Below are 17,124 nucleotides of genomic sequence, written 5' to 3'. Positions count from 1 at the left end.
GATAGTATCTTTTGTTGTTGAGTATAACCATCGTTAAAGGTCACCATTCCATAGGCTGTATCACTCACGACTGAAGGAGATTCCACTTTGGATAAATTCACAATTTTTCTTCTTAACAAGGTGATCGTATCAGGATTTTAATGTTCAAGAGTGCCAGGTTATAGATTAAAGCCCTTTGTATCTGGGAAGCCAAACTGGGTCCTGGCAGCTTCAGGATTTTCAGTCAAGCATTGAAGGTCCCAAAGTCTAGTAGTTTGATTAAAGAAGGTCTTTTGGAGCCTTTGAAATATAAAGTACAATGTTTCTCTACAGGGTTAAATTAGAATTCCTCTCTCTCTTGACAAGGCCTTTTTCAAGGATTCATATTCTCAACTTTTCATAGAAACATTGAAATAGCTCCTTTGTAATGGTGATGCTTTTTTGTTTTATATATATATATATATATATATATATGCATATATGTTACAGGCTTTAAACTCTGTTATATATAACACATTTGTTATGGAAATTGTTGTTACCCTAGAACTCAGTGGCTTAGTGACACTTTTCAATATTTTTTATAGTGCCAGGAAGGAATATTGTTTTTCAGGATATAGATATAGGTATAGATATATACATGCCAATGGATGTGGGCATATTTGGAGTAGGGGGAGTATAGCAGGACCTGCATTTTTATAACTATGGAAGAACTTCCAGTGTGGAAACTCCCTCTGCAATATACCAAGAGTTTGCCTATACCTAAGAGTCTTAAGGGGTGGTCTGAAGGCCTGGGAGGTTTAGTGACCTGCCCTGTATCACAGAGTCAATATGTATCACTAGTTAAACTTGCACCCAGATCTTTCTGAAAAGACTAGTCCTGTACCTACTATACCATGTACTTTAAATATACATATATGCACATATAAGGATATATATTTATATATGCATTCAACATTAGAGGGGCTTTCTTTATTATCTTGATAGAAAAATTCTTCATAAAAATTCATGTGGGGAACTTTGGGGCACTTTTATAAGAAAGGTTAAGACAAGAAATTGAGACTTTCTTGTACTATCTAGAGACAATGCTTTCAACTTCACCTTTGATTGAGGGAGTGACATTCTTAGACAATTTAAATCTTGGCTATACAGCCTGAGTATCTCAAGAAGTTCTTTCAATAAGAATTCAGGAAGTAAGGGCAGGTAGGTAGCAGAGTGGATAGAGTGTCAAGCTTGTAGTCAGAAAGACCTGGGTTCAAATCTGGCCTAAGACACTTCCTAGCTTACTGTTTGCCTAGCTCTTGCCCTTCTGTCTTAAAGTTATGACTAAGATAGAAAGTAAGGGTTATTAAAAATTCAGTTAGTGCTTAATATGTGCTAGATATCATACCAAGTTCTAAAAATACAAAGACAAAAAATGTAATGGTCCCTGCCTTCAAGGAGCTTAAATTTGTTTGAAAAGAGACATTGCAAATAAAAATGAGGAAGAAGTTACATTCACCTCTACATCTTTGGACATCTTCACAATTCTTCCTGGGAACATCATCATTGGGAAATTTCATCATCTCACAAAACAGAAATACCTTTGGTACTAAAAACTTATCAATACCCTATGCCCCTCTAATTAGAGTGAAATCATGAGCTCCAAAACTTCCTTTAAGGAGGGTTACCAGCACAGTCATCTCCTCATTTCCTTCTTAACCACATTCACCAGGCTCTTCACAGAGGGTACCTTCCTGCCTCTCCTTTTCACCTCTCTTTTGTTGTCTTCCACCTTTAGACAGTAAAATCCTTAAAGATAAACTATCTCTTTTATAGTTAGTACAATACCTAGCACATGAAAAGAGTTTAATGAAATTTTGCTGACTGATTGACTTAAATAAAGATGTACAAAATAATTACAAGATAATTTTGGGAGTGGCTCAGAGGCACCTATAACTTGGAGAGGGGGTGTCAGAATCAGGAATAATCCTCCTTATGTTTATGGTAAGCAATGAAGAAAGCGAGGGGATTCTAAGAGGTGGATCAATGAGGAGGAAGTTCATTCTAGACTCGGGAGGGGTTGGGGGTGGCATGGATTTCACAGGCTTCCCTGAACTAACAACCTGACTTCCATAGTACACAAGACTCCTGGGAGAAGAAACCTTGACACAACAGGTAGCTATCCTACCCACCTCTCCAAGGGTCATTGCAGGATAGAAATAGAGAGAAATGGCTACCTCTAGGAATGCTTCCTGGGATACCAAACAATGCAGCTACAACTTTTCCAAACAGTGGTAGCTCACCTAGATTTGAGTTATTCCCAAGCAATATTGTCTGTCAGAAGGCTCTACTACAGTACCCAGTCTATTGATTATCAATAATAGACTCCTTGTCCTCATCTTCAAATCCTGTATTATTTGCATTCCACCCCATATGTCCATATTAGCAGTACTACACAGGTCTGCCTGGAGCAACTTATTGCTCTCTCTGGCCTTAGTGCTGATCCAGTTCACTATTTCCTTCTTCAGTGATGATTCTGTCCATGGTGCTGAATGCTTTAGATTGTGCTAAGACTAGAGGATCCAGGACAAGAACTGGAAAGAAATAAGTACAGCAGGTACAAAATATCATTTTGTTTCCTCCACTTTGCTGAATTTTTAGTTTACTGGATCTGACACTCTGTCTGTCGGTCTGTCTGTCTGTTGGTCTGTCTGGAATGTGCCCATATGAAATAATGGGGGAGGGAGAGGGCAGGGACTCTAATTTGGAACCAGCTTCTCACTTTCTCTAGCTCTCTGAGAATTCAATATTGCCCATTACTTCCCCTGCCCTGTCTTCCATGCTCATCTGAATGTTTCATCTGAAGTGATGACCAAGACAATAATAAATAAGTGGAGGGCTCTAGGGTTACATAACTCCAGTGTAATTAAATTGAATGCAACCTGGAAATCAAAACAAATTACTTATCATAAGAACAATTTATGACTTTAGACAGCCCAACTCTGGAGGAATGAAAGAGGAACAGGATGTAAAGAAGGAGGGGGGCAGGGAAAGGAAACGACTTTGGTTAAGATAAATAGAGTAGGTTTCCATACTAATGGTAAATCGGCAGTGCAATTATTTATCTTGTAATGCAAATACAAATGGAACAATATTCTGCAAAATGGTTGAAGAGCAATATTAGAAAGGAGGCTCAGAAAATGAGAAACTGCATAATGCTGCTATTAAAAATGAAGGTAAATAAAAATTAGATAAGCCAAAATAAATGCTTTACGGAAAAGCCAGAGTCTTGCAAAGAGACTGTGCAAAGCAGTGTTCCACCATCAGCAGAGATCACTAATGTTCAGCACTCTGACCGCATATATAGGTAGTTATGATCAAATATCTAAGTGAAGAAGAAATGGTTTGCTTTACTATATATCCACAGTAATTGCTGTTTCGGGAAGGACAATGAAGTGTATAACATTGGCTTTCTGTCCCTAATCCTAAATTATGTCAGGACCAGGAAGACAGACATATGAAACAAGTTTGAATGACTCCAGACCATCATTCTCTAGGACCAGATAAAATTTTGTTTAAAATTTTAACAGGCTCAAGGCAGAAATACAAAGCCATAGCAATGATCTGGGATATGTCCCTGAGTTTAACATTCTCACTTTGGCAAAGTTATAAAATATATGACATTTCAGTTCTAAGTAAGTAAGCCAGGACACCCAAGAAGGGCCAAGTGCCCATCCACATATCATTGTCTTCCTGCCATATCACATTCGGCTAATCCAATGGGAGAAAACCCACACAGACTCACTAGAAGAAGATCCTATTTAACTAATCTTTCTGACTTTTCTCAGGGAGGCTGCAGAAGGGATCAATAATCAAACTGTGTACATGACACAATCTAATAGCTTTTCAAAAATCTTTTGACAATGTAGCTAAAAATTCAAGTTGGGCCTAGGCATAGATAAAGAATTTACCATGCAGCAGAAAACAAAGAGCCAGGAAAACCACTGCCAGTCCAGAGGATAAGTAAGTGGAAACCCACTGTTCTCCCCCACTCAATGGGCTGGATTGACAAGGGAAAACACCATGGGGTTTGCTAATTGCAGATTTGAAGTAAGTTATATTTATGGAGAAGGAAGAAGTAGCCCTTAAAGGAAACAACCATAAGGGATCTAGTTTGCTATGGAGTAAGTTAAATAGTTGGTTGTTGGATGAGAAATAATATATTTTGGCTTCAGAGGCTATATGTGCAAACAAAAAATTATCACATGAAAAGTGACAGTATTGAAAACAGACACTTCAAAGGGAATCTTTAGAGCAATGAGAAAGAACATAAAGCAATTTTATAATCAACACACAACTGTATATATGAATTTTAAAGGCAGGTAAATACCAACTCGGGTCTTAATTCCTTCTATACCTTTGGTGAACATTTTAAAAACAAAAATCAAATCAGTATCCAGGAAATGAATAATGCTTGTCCACTATGAGAAGCAAACTAGAAGATGTTTCTATCAGGATTTTCGTTGGATGGAGAAAGTGGGATGAGCACAAGAAAATGAGAGCCTCAAAGGGCACTTAAAAGATTCCAAATATGTAGGGATTTGTTATTTCTAATTGTCTTTGACTGGTCTGTCCCAAGCCCTCTGCTGATGGTGGAACACTGCTTTGCTCAGGTTCTTTTCAAGACTCTGGTTTTTCAGTGAAGCATTTATCTTGGGTTATCTAATTCTTATTTACCTTCATTTTTAGTATCTGAATCCTTGGTTCAGACTTTCATCACTTGTTGCCTAGATAGTTGTAATGGTTTCCATTTGGGCTCCCTGCTTTGAGGATCTCCCCACTCCAGGCCATCCTCTACATAGCTGCCAAAGGAATTTTAGTTTAATGTAGCTATGACTATGTCACTCCCTTTCTCAAAAATTCCAAAAACTCCACATTTTCGTTAGGGTCAAATGTAGGCTATTATTGTTTTTAAATCTTTACAGCCTAGCCCCAATGTATCCTTCTAACCTCCTTATTCATTGTTCCCTTTGTCTGATCCTACTATTCAAGCAACCTGGCCTTCTCTGTGTTCTTCACATATGGCACTTCATTTTCCATCTTTATGTCTATAAACTAGTCATTTCCCATGCCTAAAATAAACCACCACCTCACCTCAGCTTCATAGGATCCAATCCAATCAACAATAATTAAGTGTCTACTACATGCCAATCATTGGACTAAATGATGGGGAAATACTTTTTAAAAAAAAACAGTGCTCAAGAAATTTAAAATCTAATGAGTAGAGATAATGTACAAAATGAGGTAGGAAAGTGGGATGTGATTGACCCAGAGGTATCCAGAATGGGGGCATTTTGTTCTATAGAACTAAAATCAGGCAGAGCAGCAGATGAAGAGTAAAGAAATCTGATAGTCCAGTTTCTGCCCCACCATAAAGGAAGGCATTGGGAGGAATTGGGTATGTCATCCTCCAGACTCTATCTAATCAAAAAGGAAGGAGACTGAGAGAATTGATGTCAATTTAGACTAGTATGTATGGTATCAGCAACATGGTAATGAGAATAGAGAGGGTGAGCTTAACCTGGGAAGGGTGTCTTGTTCCCTGGAGTTGAACTTGGAGGAGAAGCAGATGCATAGTGGAAAGATCCCTCTCTTCCTACAAGATACAGCTTAAGCACTACCTTCTAATGGAATATTTTCTTAAATTCCTCCTTGTATTAAATTACCTAGTCTTTATTTTATATACACTTATATATACACATTGTCTTTTCATGATATAGAATATAAGCTCCTTGAGTGCAAATATAATTTAATTATTTATCTTTTTAACCCAAGTGCCTAGAATTACCTATATGGTAAATAAACGCAACAGTTCTGATAAATACACATTGATTGTGTTAGAACCTGGCCTGTTTCTCCAGGTTTTTCTCTGCCCTTACAATTTTTTATTATGTTGTCTTAGAACTCTAAGAGTGCAGACTCCACCTCTACTTTTCAATTTTTCAGACCTACTTATTCTTAGGTCCATTTGTCTTTTCTGCTACTTCTCCATTTCACCAAGGGTGACTTATACAGAACTTGCCCTTGGTAAGGGGGTTGAAGACTTGACTCTCTCCCTTTATCAATGACTGCAATCCTGTCCTTCTAATCCCAAAAAACCCTATTGGTTCTGAAATCCACTGAGCTAAAAATGATGAAGAACCTATGACCATAAGTCTGAATAAACAAAGAAAAACCCTACCTTGGGAGACTGAAATTTTGCACCCTAGGAGTCTAAAAATAATATAATTATGTCCATCTGTTGGGACACACCTTAGAAAATCTTGGTAAATGAATTTAATGGAATATTACCATGCCATGAGGACATGGAGAATTTTAAGTAGTACAGGCAAAATCATATGAACTGATGCCATGAAGTAAGCAGAACTGGGAAAACAATACTTTATATACAATGCTCAAGTAATATAAATGAAAGTAACAAAATGAAGATAAATAATATATAATTATTATGCCAGTCTTGGCCCAAGAAAATGCTATATACTCCTTTTATTGGAAAGATGGAGGACTTTATTCTTTGTTATAAGGGAATGCTCACTGAGGTCTGGAAGTTCAGGAGCAGATATATCTGAAAATGACTACAGTATAGATAGAAAAATCTTAAGTAAAACTGAGAATAATTAAATAGCTAAACATTAAAATAATATAGCTTCTTTTCCCAGTCCCAAATCTCACAGTCTCCATCCCTCTTCTCATTCTAATTCTGTTGGACATAATTTAAATGGCATATTTCCTAGATTCTGGAATAGCCTAGATCCTCCTCCTCTCCTATCTTCTTTTATTCTTTTCTTTTTTTCTCACTTCTCACTTTTTCTCTATGTCACTCACTCTTGCTCTCTGCTCCGCCTCCACCCCCACAAGAATATGTTTAATACAAACTTTCATGTGTTCATGACTTGATCATCATGTTGGAACATCTTTGTTGTCCTGAAATATGCTAGTTTTCTGACTCTCCTTTATCAGTTTTCACCCATACAAAGATTAGAAAGTAGTGAGAACTGTGTTGGAAAAAAGGAAAATGAATTTATGCAATACATTAACTTTAGAAAATAGATGAGTGGATAAATGATTAAACTAATAAGTGGTTTAAATAGTGGCTCTTTCCCAGGATATCTCAACAAGTTCCCTAAGAAAGGAATCCACTGGCAATAATGCATTGGTGGTGGAGTTGTGAACTGATCCAAGGATTCTGGAGGGCAATTTGGAGATATGCCCAAAGGACTATGAAACTGTGTATATATACCCTTTCGGGCCTGTAATACCACTACTGGGTCTTTATCCCAAAGATATAATTTTAAAAGGGGGAAAGGACCTACCTAAACAAAAAATAAGAGCAGTTCTCTTTGTAGTGGCAAAGAATTAGAAATTGAGAGGATGTCCATCATTTGGGGAATGGCTGAATAAATTGTGGTGCATGTTGTTAATAGAATATTATTTTGCTATAAGAAATGATAAACAAGATGCTTTCAGGAAAAAAACTGGAAAGGTCTGTAAGAAGTTATGCAGAGTGAAATAATCAAAACTTGGAGAACATTGTACACAGCAACAACAATACTGGATAATGATTATCTGTGAAAACTTGACTACTCTCAGAAAAATGCAATGATCTGGGACTATTCTGAAAGACTAATGATGTGGAATGCTATCCACCTCTAGAGAAAGATCTGTTGGAGTTGGATGGATTCAGATCAAAACATATTATCTTTCACATCAGTATATTTATGGTTTTAATTTGGGGCTTTGGTTATATATGAGTGTGCTCTTACAACAATGACCAATATGGAAGTGTGTCATTTTACATGATAATAAAATTTTTTAAACAAATAAATAAAAGAAAAGAAAAGAAAAAAAACAAAGGGTTCAACTGGTATAGTGGCAGCCATGCTAACCTAGGAATCAGGGGGCCTGGTTTCAAACCTCAGCTTTGTTGCTTACTGCCTAGATGGCATAAGAATGGTCTTTTCACTTATGTCCATTTCATCACCTATAAACTGAGTACTTAATGAAGGTCCAAAAGAACAAATAATCATGCCTTATCTCTCATGGCCAAAAGATAGAGGGCTACCAGGGTAGGAATATTATATAAATTGTTAGACACAGTCACTGTTTCAGGTATTTTGCTTAGTTGTCATTGAGTTGAGGAAATTTTTTGTCATATGTGAAGAATATAAGGATTGATTATGATGCTGAGATAAAAGGCATTTTTAAAAGTACAAATAAAATGAGAGGATTGAACTAGCTTATCTCTAAGGTCCCCTCTGGATAAATCTAGTGATAATCAAACTCAAAAATAGACTTAAAGGCAGGGAAAGTTAGTGATGGAGGTGGTAGAAAGCTAGGAGCTACCTTACCTGAGTTACTAACCAACCATTAACATTATACTTTGATTCACTCTCTATAGCAGTGATGGCAAACCTTTTAGAGGTGAACCTTTAGAGGCAGGTGATATAAGAAATGTCCTCAGGCACATGGAGAGGGGGGAGGAGAGCATCCCAGCCCCACATCCCTCTGGCTTTCTAGTAATGAACTCTGGTGAACTCTGTGCTGGGGCAATGGTAATGCATGCCCACAGAGAGGGCTCTGAGTGCCTCCTCTGGCACATGTGCCATAGGTTCACCACCATGCATCTATACTGTTGACAGAGCTTTAAGTTATGAGAGAGAAGAAAAATTTTACAAGCTGCATGGTTTGACGCAGAAAGTGTTGTGCTTTTCTTGACTGTTACCCCCAACATCTGATAAGTTGGACTCTCCAAACTTTGGACCCTGACAAATAATTGTCTCTTTGCCTGTCTTGCAGTATGCTGGTGAAGTCCCAGAAAACAGAATAGAAGTTGTGGTAGCCAACCTCACTGTGATGGACCGAGACCAGCCTCATTCTCCCAATTGGAATGCTGTCTACCGTATCATCAGTGGAGACCCATCTGGACATTTTAGCATCAGAACAGATCCTGTTACCAATGAAGGAATGGTCACTGTTGTAAAGGTCAGTCATTTCTACCCATTTTTCCTAACCATTCTTTCATAAGTCCCCAAACTCTACTTTTCCTGTTCAGTCCCACATAATGTTGTAGAACTAGACTAGGAATTGAGAGACTCTGGCCCTGACTCTCCATGACCTTGGGTAATACAGTGTAAATCAATAAATATTTCTTGAGCACCTACTCTGTGCAAAACACTAGAGATGCAAAGCCAAAAAAAAAAATGAAATAACCATGTCCTGAAGGAGCTTACATTCTCTTTGAGGAGGAGAGATAACAATAATATGTATACAACTAAGACAAAGCATATATAGTCATGTCAAGAGGGACAGAACACTAATAACTGGGGTAGCAAAAAGACCTCATGTGGACGATGGCCTTTGAGCTGTGCTTTGAAGAAATCTAGGGATTCTATAAGGTAGAGGAGAAGAGAGAAGACATGGGAATGGAACACAACTTGTACAAAAACTTGGAAGCAGGAAATGGAGGTGCATGTATACTGTATACTTTTCCCCTCTGGGCCTCGAGTTACTCACCCATAAACTGAGAGTTGGAATAGGTGATTTGAACAGTTCCTTCAGCCCTGATGGTCTGAAATCAGCTACCAAATGGAATAAGTGAAAAGTCTCCATGAAACTATTCCTGTACTTTTTAAGGTCCCTGATGCTCAATAATATGATATATGTCAGCCTTAAGAGCAAAGTATATCAGGTTTATATAGACCAAGAAGGAGATGGGTTTATAGTATCATTTCTAGTCCATGAGGAGGACACCCTAACCACAAAAGTCACCTCTCTTACTCTTTTTTTTACCTTCCATCTTACTCAATACTGTGTGTTGGTTCCAAGGCAGAAGTGTGGTAAGAGCTAGGCAATGGGGGTTTAGTAACTTGCCCAGGATCACCCAGCTGGGAAGTGTCTGAGGCCAGATTTGAAACCAGGACCTCCCACCTTGAGACTGGCTCTAAATCCACTGAGCAATCTAGCTGCCTCCACCTCCCTTCCTTCTTACAGATGAGGAAATTGAAGAAGGGGAAGTGACTACCTAAGACCATAAAGGTTGTAAGGGGCAGAAACTATGATTTACAGGAATCCTGACTCCAAATCTAGCATGCTCACCACCAGAGGTATCCTAGTAAATGCTTAACCAATTTTCAAGAGGTAAAAAATACACACAATAATTTTTTAACCCTTATCTTCTCTCTTGGAATTCTTACTAAGTATTAGCTCCAAGTCAGAAAAGTAGTAAATTGAAGTTAAGTGAGTTGCCAAGCCCCACACAGATAGGAAGTGTGTGGGACCAGATTTGTACCCAGCACCTCCCATTTCCAGTCTTGGCTTATTATCCACTGAGCCACCTAGCTTTCCCCACACAATAAACTTTTAAGTTTCATCTGTATTATTATTTATCCATCACTTCCTCAAGTTTAGACAATCAACAACAAAATAAATCAAGCTCTGTTTTATAACATTTGCTAGTTTCCAAGATGTAAATGTTTATGTTGAAAATTTAACAATCAGCTCTGATGAACCAATACAGCTCCAGCATGCCTCTCATTGCCACTGTTTGGGTAGAACAGTTTTTCTTAGGAAAACTATTGAGGTCAACTGGGAAATAGCCTCCATCCAAATTATCTGTCAGCCTAAACAGTTTATCTACTCCACCCTTTCCCAAAGTCAGTGCATTGCATAGTATTAGGAAAAGGCATACTCTGTCACTACCTGTATCTTCCACATTATGTCCTTTAAAAAAAAAAAATCCAAGTCTTCTCCATTGCTACTCTGGTCTTCACCATACAGGCAGATAAGTGGGGCCAGCCTCTCCATCTGCCTCTGTAGTTATTATTCTGCACAGTCAGGGCTTAGCTACATTGGTTGGACACTCTGTGAATCATTTCCCAGATAAGAGTCCTACAGATGTTTCCAGGGACTATCAAGAGCACAGGGAAAGTTTGAATAGAGGGCTGTGATCCAGGGGTGTGTGCCCTCCATGTACTGTGCCGTGCAACTGAAAAGAATTATTTATGCCTCTGCAAACAAAGCCACTCCTGTTTGAAAAGAGTGACCTTCACATACGGAAAGTGGAAGTGAAAAGGAGAGAGAAGCCAATAAAATGAGTTGGGCTTTTTAAATGGGAAGGGGGGGGGGGGGGGGAATTCCAGAAAGACTTTAGGGAAACAACTGCTTTCTTAAAGTGAAGAACCAGCAGGGCACAGTCTGTGAACTCAGTGTGATAAGAGGCTGACACTAACTGAGATATTGAGCTGGACTGCCCAGGGATAGAATCTTAGAGTAAAATCTTAGAATAGAATGACACAGTAGATTCATAGAGTCCCAGAATCATCATATTCATCATTGATAGCACCAGACACTGTGCTAAATGCTTTACAAAAAAAATCTCATTTCATCTTCACAACAACTCTGAGAGGCAGATGCTATTATTATTTCCATTTTACAGTTGAGGAAACTGAGGTATACAGAAGTTAAGTGACTTGACTGAGGTCACATACTAAGTTTCTAAAGCTGGATTTGACCTCAGGTCTCCCTAACTCCAGTTCTATTCACTGTGCCACCTAGCTTCCTTGGGATCATGGGATAGTATCTTCGAATCCTAGAGAAGAAAAAGAAAAATTTTAAATGCCTGCCAAAAAATTCTGCTAGTGATATTTTTCTTTAGCACCTTCTAATATGTGTATATGTATATATGTATGTGTATGTGTACATTTATATATAAATATGTACATATATGTTTATTTATGTATATATGTATATACATATAAATATATATATATATATATTGGAGGGTGAAGAAGGAAATGATTGGTGGAATTATTTGGCAGGCATTTCTTGAATCCTTTCATCTCTACGACTCTGTTCTAAGATTCTATCCCATGATTCCCTAGGCAACTAGGTGACGCAGAGGATGAAGCACTGGGCTCTATGACTATTTATATAATCATCAACACCAGGTGTTTGTTGAAAATCTCTTGTATATAAAGCAAATTGATCAAAAGGAATTAAATGACTCTTTAAGCTCTTTTTAAAAGGGAGATTGAAGGTGGGGAATGGCAGCTGGAGAAACTCCTACCTTCAGAGAGATGTATCACAGAAGACTGACAGTTGTTTGTTCTTTTAAATCTGGAATTGGTCATTATCCTTAGTAGTGTATAAAACTTTCCATATGGTATAGTTTGAGGGGTTTCTCAAAACTCCCCAATCTAAAATATCTTCTTCATTTGTTTTTTCTAGTACCTGAAATCCTACCATACCATATACATTCCTTTGTTTTTGATCTGCCTATGGGCATCCATTTTGAAATGTCCAAAGGCGGTAGGTGATTTAAGATTTTTTTAGTTCAAGAGAGAAACTAGAACTATATCTAAATCTAGGGATAATACATGCACCTATGGGAACTGATGAGATAGCATAAATGGAAATGAGAAGAGAACTCAGGAAAGAGTTTTGTGTCTACCCATGGTTAATAGGTATGACTTGGATGAAAATCTAGGAAAGGAGAAGAACAGTGGTCAGAAAGGTAGAAGGAGAACCAAGGAAGAACAGTATCAGGAAAACTTAAGAGAAAAGAAAGTACGCAGGAGAAGAGATGAACAATAACATAAAGGGTTGAAGAGACATCAAAAAAGAATCAAAACTAAGAAAAAATCCCTGAGAGAACAGTGGTCATTTTGGAGAGAGCAATGTCAATTAAATGATGAAGCTGGAAGCCAGATTGCAAAGGACAGGAGAGAAGGAAAACAAAGAAAATGGAAGACCTTAGTATAAATGACTTTCTCAAGGAGCTTAGTCAAGAAAAGGAGAAGAGATATAGAATGATAGCTTTCAGAAAAGATTAGATCAAGTGATGGGTTTTTTTTACACTCTTACCTTCTGTCTTGGAATTTGATTCCAAAGCAAAAGAACAGTAAGGGCTTGGCAATGGGGGTTAAGTGACTTGCCCAGGATCATATAGATAAGAAGTATCTGAGGTCATTTTTGAACCCAGGACCTCCCCTCTCAGCAAGTGATGGTTTTTAAAGATGAATGAGATTTCAATGGGTAGATATTTAAGTGGAGTAGAATATATACCTTTTGAGTGCAAGGATCACTTTTTTATATCTTGTATCCCCATCACCTAGCACACTACTTTGCACATAGTAGATACTTAATCAATGCTTGTTAAATTTCACTGGATGCCCTGCAAAATAGTAGGTGTTTAATAAATGTTTAAGAATAAATTTTTATATCTTGGTAGAATATATATAGAATTCGACCTTGCATGTCTATTTAAAACTGTAAAGGTGTCTTTCCTCATTTCTTTTCATATATAGCAAAATCAATCTGGAGAAATGCTTTTTGTTATATTCTCAAGGGTCTGCTTTTATAAATGGATCCAAGTCGGTAGTTGGAATCTTTGTATTTATTGAATACTAGGGTACTAGATACATTTGCTTCTGAATTCTATGTAATAAATTTATTCCAGTGATCAATCTCTCTAATATTTAACCAAAACCAAATTGTTTTAAGAATTACTGTTATGTAGTATAGTTTGAGATCTGGTCCTGCTAGATCCTCTTTATTATCATTTGTTTTCTTTATTTCCCTAGAAATTCTTGATCTTTTTTGTCCCCATTTGAATTTTATTTTCTTCTAGCTCTATATAAAATAATTTCAAGTATTTTGTAGTTCTATATAAAGTAATCCTTTGACAGTTTGATTGGTATGGCATTGAATAAGTATAGTAATTTAGTTAAGATTGTCGTTTTTATTATATCGATTCATCCTACTTATGAGCAATTAATATATTTCCAATTTTTAGGTCTGTCTTTATTTCTATAAATAGTGATTTGTAAGTTGTATTTATTAAGTTCTCATGTATATCATGGTAGGTAGACATCCAAGTATTTTATACTTTCTTTGGCAATTTTTAATGAAATTTCTCTAGAAATTAAATGGATGCATATCAGAAAGGACTGAAAAACTAATGGCATAATGAGCATGAGGGAGCACTATTTTACTGTGAGAAGAGAGAAAAGATATGATTTTGAACTTAAACAATTTATGGCATGAGATCAATATTATAAGAATGAATAATTTTGAAGGTTTTTGTGAACTGATAAAGAATGAAAGAGCAAAACCAGGAGAACAATTTATTTAAGAATTACAACTTTGTATGCTATGAGAATTCTGATACAATGACCATCTGTGAATCCAAAGTATCAATAATGAAACACACTATCTATTTCCTGACAGAGGAAAAGAGTTAGGGTGCAAAATGGAATATAGTTATATGTATGTATATATGTATGCCATCAATGAGGAAATTTTTGTTTGACCACACATATTGATATAATGAATTTATTTTTCTAAATTTTTCATTGAGATGGGAATGAGGAAAAGAAAAAAGATTTTCGCTGTTTAAAATATTTTAATAGAGAGATTGAATTTTGTTTTTTTAATTTATTAGAAGAGCCATCTCATTAATTTGTAATGTAAAAATTAATTAGTATATAGTATATAGTAAAAAATAATTAGTATAGGATTTGTTTATTTTTTAACCCTTACCTTCTGCCTTGGAATGAATGCTATGTATTTGTTCCAAAGCAGAAGAATGGTAAGGGGTAGGCAATGGGAGTTAAGTGACTTAACCAGCTAGGAAGTGTCTGAGGTCAGATTTTAACCCAGGACCTCTTGTCTGGCTCTCAATCTACTGTGCTACCCAGCTGCCCCCAGTATAAAGTTTTTTTAATAGTAAAATGACCTGAAATAATACTGACCCTTGGAGAAGAAACAGGAAGGTATTTCCATTGCAAAAGGTTTTCAGTCTCTTCTTCTCTTTTGGGTATGAGAAGAGTTAATCTTAACTGTGAAGATGAGATTAACCTTGAAAGTACTGCTAAAGAGAGGAGAGAGATTAGGAGTATAGAGAGTGAGCTATGTTCAGGGTCAAATAAGAGTCAATTGTCCTAGAAATAAAGCTCGAGATTTCCTTATTCTAAAAACTTTTGATATTTCAGGTAGACTCTACCCCCCACCCACCCCAACCTCCCAAAACTCCCTTAGAGTTCTATATCCCAAATAGGATCAGTCATGTTTATTACTTTCCCTTCATGACTAGATCTATTAATTCTGGTTTGTTCAGGGAGAAATAATTCAAATTAAAAGCCAAGGAAAATAAGATAGTAGCAATTATATCCACCCCAATAATGGGGTTTATATAAGCTGCAAGGCATCTCTAGTGCTGTCTGCTGCTGTCAGCCTAATCAATAGGTAACATTTCCAGTGACATGAAGATGGAAAGCGTTAGCCTCATGAGAAGAAGGAGATGCAGCGGAACCAAAATGAGATTCCTTTCTGCTATCGCTGGCTGACTGTTTCTCTCGATGGGAGCCAACTCCCCCGGAGGAGTCCTCTATCCCTCACAGCCAGGCTTCTGTGAAAGAGCTAGATTAGAATCACAGATAAGCAGGCACCACTTCAATCCAGGCAGCTCATCCACAGGTCCCATGGATTGTGCATAATAGAGAAGCTGTATTTATTATTTTTTTTTAAACCAATGCAGTGTTTTTCTTTAAAAATTCAATTTGGAAGCTGTTTAAGACAAGCATCTTGTCTTGTCATGTTTCAACTCAGGAAGCATTCTCAAATTGGTACAAAGTTAATTTGCAGTTAAATCATCATTTTATACATTTTCTCTGACTCTTAAGTGAAGGGAGAAGAAAAGGGTGGCAAAAATCTCATCACAGCAAATTGTGGCTCAATAAGCTTTGTTCTCCCTGACACTAGATTTCGAGATGGAATGGCCTTAAAGATCATCCAGTCCAACCTCCCACTTTAAAGAGTAGAAAATGAAACCCAAGGAAGTTAAGTGACTTGTCCAAAGTCACACAACTAGTAAGAAGCAGAGACAGGATTTAGACTTTCTGACTCCAAATCTAGTACTCTTTTCAATATGACACAAGCATTAGTTTTTCATGGAGAGCCCTGGGAACTCACTCAGCACCTGGCACATTGGAAACACTTAACAAATGTGCTTTCATTCATTTAATTTATCTCTCACAGGCACTGCAATCATAAGTTGCAACATCCCAGCCCAAGAGAATCATCCCTCTAAAAAATGGGCTCTGACTTTGGAATCAACACGTTCTTGGAAGCCCTCTTTGTCAGACCCTCCATTCCCTCTAGTTCCTTCTATTCTTTTCCCTCCCTTGCTGCTTCCTTCCCTCATCCTTTGAGGACCAGCTTCAGTGACACACAGAATTTCCAATGCAGTGAAAATCGAGGATCCCCTACAGACAACCCACCTCCCCCTTGCATCTAACCCTGAGAATGGTCCTTATTCTGGCTTTCCCCTCCATACAATCAATGGTACATGTAACATGCAATTCAAATATACCTGGAGAAAAGGATGCCTGGAGCTGCAGGAAGACCCATCCAGTTTGGGCAGAGAGTAGTTCTGAAGCAAGATGTCTGACCTTGCTATGGTATCCCTAATCCTTCGGTGTCCCCACTAGTTTACACTACTTTCTAGTTTTCTCCTTTGGGTTTCATAGGTAATCCTCCCTCTTCTTTATAGGAAATGCCTACTCTTCCTCATTGTCCCAACTTTTAAAAAAAAATCTTACCTCCTGTATTAGAATCAATACTAAGTATCAGTTCCAAGGCTAGGCAATTGGTGTTAAGTGACTTGCCCAGGGTCATATTGTTCCAACTTTCAAAAAAGCACAGTCCTCAAGCCTAGCTCTGGGACCAAGGGGCAGAGGTTTGCAAAAAACCTTTACATACGTTATATCATTCAGTCCTCAAAATCTCCCTGTGCAATTATTGTCAACATTTTAAGACAGAGAAAATGAGATTCAGAGAGGTTAAATGATTTTCCCAGAGTCTAACAAAATTTGAGCAAGTATCTGAGGATTTGAATCCCTACCTTCCTAATTCCAAATATAACGTGCCTTCAATTATGCTATGCTGCCTGACTTGGACTTATTAGTTCTCCATTCAACCTTATGAAGAAGGTAGAATAGGTTTTATCCCATTTTACAGATGACCATGCTGAGATTTAGAGAAGTTTATTGACTTGCCCATTACACAACCAGTAAATGGCAAAGGTAAGACTAGGAATAATTTCCCCAG

At 37.4% G+C, this 17,124-nt stretch overlaps 1 protein-coding gene across 1 annotated transcript in view; it reads left to right on the top strand.

The window, feature by feature from the left end:
• CDH4 (cadherin 4) overlaps window positions 1-17,124 on the top strand; it is a 1,204,972-nt gene that overhangs the window by 1,126,477 nt on the left and 61,371 nt on the right. Inside the window, exon 9 of the mRNA XM_007475618.3 lies at window positions 8,815-9,000. Coding sequence (XP_007475680.1) covers window positions 8,815-9,000 — 186 coding nt within the window. The remainder of the gene's footprint in view (window positions 1-8,814; window positions 9,001-17,124) is intronic.

This window comes from Monodelphis domestica, chromosome 1, assembly GCF_027887165.1.
Source record: "Monodelphis domestica isolate mMonDom1 chromosome 1, mMonDom1.pri, whole genome shotgun sequence".
Lineage (NCBI taxonomy): Eukaryota > Metazoa > Chordata > Mammalia > Didelphimorphia > Didelphidae > Monodelphis > Monodelphis domestica.
Note: the sequence above shows the minus strand (reverse complement) of the source record. Positions and strands in the feature narration are given on the sequence as shown.